This window comes from Mandrillus leucophaeus, unplaced genomic scaffold (assembly GCF_000951045.1).
Source record: "Mandrillus leucophaeus isolate KB7577 unplaced genomic scaffold, Mleu.le_1.0 Scaffold1395, whole genome shotgun sequence".
NCBI classification, from domain to species: domain Eukaryota; kingdom Metazoa; phylum Chordata; class Mammalia; order Primates; family Cercopithecidae; genus Mandrillus; species Mandrillus leucophaeus.
The window spans coordinates 134,974-140,854 of NW_012101360.1; the positions used below are offsets into that span (position 1 = coordinate 134,974).

General features: G+C 47.8%; 2 protein-coding genes across 6 annotated transcripts in view; both read right to left on the reverse strand.

Annotated features, from left to right (window-relative positions):
* PTPN9 (protein tyrosine phosphatase, non-receptor type 9) overlaps positions 1-4,785 on the reverse strand; it is a 135,179-nt gene extending 130,394 nt beyond the window's left edge. The window contains exons 1-2 of the mRNA XM_011973707.1: positions 4,737-4,785; positions 1,925-2,327 (exon numbers count right to left, since the gene is read on the reverse strand). Of these exons, the coding sequence (XP_011829097.1) occupies positions 1,925-1,974 (50 nt within the window). The 5' untranslated portion in view covers positions 1,975-2,327; positions 4,737-4,785. The remainder of the gene's footprint in view (positions 1-1,924; positions 2,328-4,736) is intronic.
* Positions 1,725-5,881, reverse strand: part of SNUPN (snurportin 1) — a 43,004-nt gene continuing 38,847 nt past the window's right edge. For all 5 annotated transcript variants that reach the window (XM_011973702.1, XM_011973703.1, XM_011973704.1 and 2 more), the window contains exons 8-9: positions 4,737-4,817; positions 1,725-2,327 (exon numbers count right to left, since the gene is read on the reverse strand). In XM_011973702.1, the coding sequence (XP_011829092.1) occupies positions 2,004-2,327; positions 4,737-4,817 (405 nt within the window). In that variant the 3' untranslated portion in view covers positions 1,725-2,003. The remainder of the gene's footprint in view (positions 2,328-4,736; positions 4,818-5,881) is intronic.

Consider the following 5,881-nt stretch of genomic DNA (forward strand, 5'->3'; position numbering starts at 1 on the left):
TGAGAGAAATATGACCAGGGGACACACTGCTATTCAATGATCAATAGATAATACTGGCTCCTCAGTTAAAAATGTAAGGGGCACTCTGAGATAGGTCCTTCAAGCTACCATTCAAAAATATCAAGATGTGGGTTGGGTGCAGTAGCTCATGCCTGTAATCTCAGCACTTTGGGAGGCTGAGGCGGGTGAATAATGAGGTCAGGAGTTTGAGACCAGCCTGGTCAACATGGTGAAACCCCACCTCTACTAAAAATACAAAAAATTAGCCAGGCATGGTGGCGCATACAAGTAGTCCCAGCTACTCAGGAGGGTGAGGCAGGAGAATCGTTTGAATCAGGGAGGAGGAGGTTGCAGTGAGCAGAGATTGTGCCACTGCACTCCAGCCTGGGCAACAGAGCAAGATTCCGTCTCAAAAAAAAAAAAAAAAATCCAGTTGTGCTTGTTGATAATTTTGGCTGATATATCCTTTGATTCATGCCGCTGTCTCCAGAGTGCGCCCTTTGGGGAAGTAGTCCTTCCAGACCTGATTATTTCTGAACACAGCGTGGCCATGTCACTATTGACACTAGCATGAACAGCTCCTGAATTGATACAGTTGGCTGCTGACAGCACAGACTAGAGTGCTCAGAAAATTATCAAACAGAGACTAAATGTCTAGGCACCTACAACATGTTCCTTGGCAAGAGGAACACAATGTTCCTATTGCAAAATTGACCTAAATTCAGGAAAGAGCTTATTGATGCAGGCAAATGCTTGAATCTGCAGCCAGCAGGATCATCAATGGATGAGGGTGGGAGGCGGGAATCTTCCTTCTCCAATTTTACAAGGTCAGCTTGAGCAGCTCTCTAAGAGCCGACACTGAGACTAGTTCCACTGGATGTACTGAAGTTGTGTAATCAGGCTCCAAATTACTACTACCTCTGCCCGAATCTGTTCCCAGAACTAATCAACACAAAGGGACCACCGCATGTCGGACAAGAGCTGACCTGGACCCCTGTGAAAATTTGTCCACAGGACACTAGTGCTGCTGGAGGGAATGGTGAAGTACTTGCATCCACGACAGAGTCCTAGAAAGATGGGAAGCAATGTGGGAGCCGACTGAAGACACAGGAAGTGGGATCCATTTCCTGAACACAAGGCAGAAACTAATTAGTTAGTTTCCAACACAATCTTCCATTCTCACAGCTGCCAAAGAGCTCTAGTTTACAAATCTCAAGGGACCTTGCCTATTCAGTTTTTTCTTAGCTCCCTTCATCCATGACACAAAATCTAAAGCCCCCTATATCTCTCCAGCATCTTCTCCCAAACTGTCCTGGTAGGCTTCTTTTCTCATGGGAGTGTGAGCTCCTCAAGGGCAGGGACTAAGTCCTGTCCACCTCCATAACCCCTCCACTCGGCAGGGGCCTAGGACAAGGCTTATCTCCTGGTAGGCACAAATGTTTGCAGAAGGAGTGAATGAACTCCATTTGCATTTTATCTCTGGCAATGTCTAAACCAAAGAAAATCACACTTGTCTTCTCAGAAGAGGGAACATATTCAAATACCCAGAATTGCAGTTCCTGGTAAAACCTTTCAGCAGCAGCAACTGGAAACTCAGCAGAATCTTTGAGTCTAAAAAGAGTGAAATGGGCCAAGACTTGAACGGCCATGGTTGAAGTACCCCAGAGGACTGGGGTGGGAAGGGGAGATTCATGGCTATCTAAAGCTTAAGAACCACAAACCAGTTCTTTCTTACAAATCACATATATATATTTACATTGTGGATCTGGGATACACTTATCACAGTAGGAGCTGCTCAAATCAATCTGAATGCTACCCAATCTGGGAACCTCCCCATAACTGTTTGAGCCAGCATTTCAGATTATAGATAAGCTGTTTCCAGCCAGACTGGCTTTGGAAAGTTCACTCTAAAGAATGAAGTCACCTGTTGTCACTGTCCTCCTGCCCAGGATTCCTTTTGGGGCCGGGTACCATCCTGTGGCTCGTTAAGGAGGCTTCCCTCTTTAATTCTCCATGAGGCTTCCAGGGTGGTCTGGGCTATGGGGAGAACTCTTCAACTTGGGAGTAGACAGGTGCTCCAACTCATAGTGCCCATTTTCAGAGGCCGTGTGTGTGAGTTTCTCCTTCATGCCTTCCTTCTGGCTCTTTTTGTGCTCCATAATCTGCTGGAGCTGGTGCCCAGCATAGTCTGGCTTGGTGGTCAGCGGCCCAGCTGGCACAGCTACACCAAGGACATCTGATACCATGTAGGGACGCAGCCAGCCCACCAAGGGAGTGCTTCCGGGGCTGTAGTGGGTCTGCTTGTGGTAGAAGAGAAGTCCATCTACCTATAAGATGGGCGGAAATTCAGGATCAAAATGACTTCTGGGGCCACATGTTTCCAGGAGAGCCTATACACACAAGGGCAGCTCTTGTGGTCCAACTCCTTTTTCTGGGTCACTGAAAGAGGAAAGAGTCCCAGCTTCTCACATATGCAGTTTCTCTAAATAAAGAAATGGCCTAGAAAACTAAATTTGAGAAAATAAAAACATTGGCTGGGCATGGTGGCTCATGCTTGTAATCCCAGCACTCTGGAGGCTGAGGCAGGCAGATTGCTTGAGGTCAGGAGTTTGAGACCAGCCTAGGCAACATGGTAAGGCCTCATTTCTACTAAAAATACAAAAAAATAGCCAGGCATGGTGGCACATGCCTGTAATCCCAGCTACTCAGGTGGCTGAGGCACCTGAACCCAGTAGGCAGAGAATGCAGTGAGCTGAGACCGCACCACTGCACTCCAGCCTGGTGACAGAGTGAGATGCTGTCTCAAAAAAAGAAAAAGAAAAGAAAAGAAAAACATAAATAGCACTTTTCTGTTTACAGAGTGCTTTCCTGCCCACTATTTCCCTATCTTACCCATGACGGTGTCTGAGAGAAGGGGCTGCTCATACTCAGGGAGTTCTGAGGACCTCCTTAAAACACACAGTGAGTAGGAAGCAGGAATTCAACTTGAACTCTGGTTTTCTGTCCCTAGATTCCACGGACTGTCCACCACTTAGGGGTCTGTGTTACGGTGGATGAGCTCTGTGCATGGAATGAAAAGCAGAGGAACTGGACAGGCCCCTCTGAGGCAGCAGACTGCTGTGTACAGGGGAAACAGGCTGTCCAGATGCCCTGCTTCCCTGGCTACCACTGGCTGCCTAAACCTCCCCCTAAATTGTTTGTGAGCCATATTCTGGGAAACAGTTTTTCTCAACGGGAAGACCTCCTCCACATTTTATTTTCTATGATTTAGTGACTCATCTCTAAAAAGCATTTATTGTCACTGGGGCATAAGGGTTATAAATAAAGATGGTATTCTTACCACCTTCTTAATTGACTGAAAGAAATGCTGGCAACTCAGCCTTTGCCATTTCCTCATTCGGGAAGCTGTGATCCTTACACAAAATTAAATCCAGTTCAAGCAAATGCTTGCAGTGACTAGGCAGTTTTTTTTTTATCTTTTTTGAGACGGAGTTTCACTCTTGTTGCCCAGGCTGGAGTGGAGTGCAGTGGTGCAATCTCAGCTCAGTACAACCTCCACCTCCCAGGTTCAAGAGATTCTCCTCCCTCAAACTCCCAAGTAGCTGGGACTACAGGCATGTGCCACCACGCCTGGGTAATTTTTGTATTGTTAGTAGAGATGGGGTTTCACCATGTTGGCGAGGCTGGTCTTGAACTCCTGACCTCAGGTGATCCACCTGTTTCAGCCTCCCAAAGTGCTGGGATTACAGGTGTGAGCCACTGTGCCTGGCTAAGGCAGAATTTTTAAGGGAATGATGGGCAAAGGAAAATGTGCTTGTTGAGCCTAGAGAAGGTAACTGCAGGTTCTGAGGCTGACAAGACTGTCGAGGACTTGGGAGCCTCTGGGGCTGTGAGACTTTTTATTTTTGAGACAGAGTCTTGCGCTGTTGCCCAGGCTGGAGTGCAGTGGCTCAATCTTGGCTCACTGCAACCTCTGCCTCCCAGGTTCAAGCGATTCTCCTGCCTCAGCCTCCTGAGTAGCTGGGACTACAGGTGTGTGCCAATATGCCCAGTTAATTTTTGTATTTTTAGCAGAAATGGGGTTTTGCCATGTTGGCCAGGCTGGTCTTGAACTCCTGACCTCAAGTGATCCACCAGCCTCGGCCTTCTCAAGTGCTGGGATTATAGGCGTGAGCCACCGTGCCCGGCTGCTGTGAGACTTTCAGTGCTAAAACAGGGCGAGTCGTCAGCAAACTGGAATGAGGTAGTCACCTGACTCATGCGCCTGCTCAGCAAGTGCTCCCGTCCCCAGGGGCCATCTTCTTTGGTGATGAAAGGATTAGGGGGTTTGGACATTTGTTGGGGTCATTCAGTCACAGAAGCCCTTTCACTTTATAAGCAGCCACGACAGTCAAACCAGGGACCTGGGTCTCAGCTTGCAGTAGGAAGAGGCACACAAGAAGGATCTAGGCATGGGAGTCTTGCTCCTATCTGGGCCTCAGTGTCCCCATCTGTAAGATGAGGGAGTTGGACGAGCTGTCCACTGGCCCTTCCAGTGCCAGCATTCTGACTTATCCAGCAGGGGTGGAGCTCAGGCTCTGAAGGGCAGCAAGTACATCCTTTCTCCAGAATCAGCTTTCAGTCCCTTTCTGATGCTTTGACACAGCACAATCAAGGAATATTTTAAGACTTTGTGTAACCAAGTCTCTCTGCAGCCTATTATCATGTCAAGGCAATAAAGACAATGGTTTCGTTACCTCAAAAGGGAAATCCATAGACAGCACATCACACAGGCTTTCGGGAGTGCAAGGGAAATTCTTTAGCCCCACAAATTTAAACTGAAATAGAAATTAGAACAAGGAATTAGTACATGTTATAAATGATATTGGCCCAAGCAACTGAAAATCTCTGTCAGGCCGGGCATAGTGGCTCACACCTGTAATCCCAGCACTTTGGGAGGCAGACGCAGGCGGATCACCTGAGGTCAAGAGCTCAAGACCAGCCTGGCCAACATGGTGAAACCCTATCTCCACTAAAAATACAAAAATTAGCCAGGCATAGTGGCATGTGCCTGTAGTCCCAGCTACTTGGGAGGGTGAGGCAGGAAAACAGCTTGAACCCGGGAGGGGGAGGTTGTGGTGAGCTGTGATCGTGCCACTGCACTCCGGACTGGGCGACAGAGCAAGACTCCATCTCAAAAAAAGCAAAAAGAAAAGAAAATCTCTGTCAAAGAAGAAAAATCTGTAGTCCCAGCTACTTGGGAGGCTGCTGAGGTAAGAGGATCGCTTGAGCCTGAGGTCAAGGCTGCAGTAAGCTGAGATCGTGCCACTGCACTCCAGCCTGAGTGACAGAGCCAGACCCTGTCTCAAAAACCAAACCAAACCAAATTAAACCAAGCCAAAACAAAAAAACAAAGAAGAAGAGTTTTCAGTCTCATCCTTCTCTACCAATTCCCCTGTACTTACTCTCTTAACTACTAGGTCGTGGTTCCCAATCTTCCCCTTTTGTTTTAGAGATGAGATCTCACTCTGTCACCCACGCTGGAGAGCATTGGCACAATCACAGCTCACCGCATCCTCAAATTCCTGGGCTCAAGGATTCTCCCACCTCAGTTTCCCAGTATGTTGCGATTATAGGCATGAGCCACTGTACCCAGCCCCAACCTTCTCTAATCCAGAAGAATCATCTGGGGAGTTTTTCAAAATCACTGATACTCGGGAGGCTGAGGCAGGAAAATGAAGTGAACCTGGGAGGCGGAGCTTGCAGTGAGCCGAGATGGCGCCACTGTACTCCAACCTGAGCGACAGAGACTCCATGTCTTAAAAAAAAAAAAAAAAAAAAAAAATTACTGATGCTGGCCAGGTGTGGTGGCTCACACCTCTAATCCCAGCACTTTGGGAAG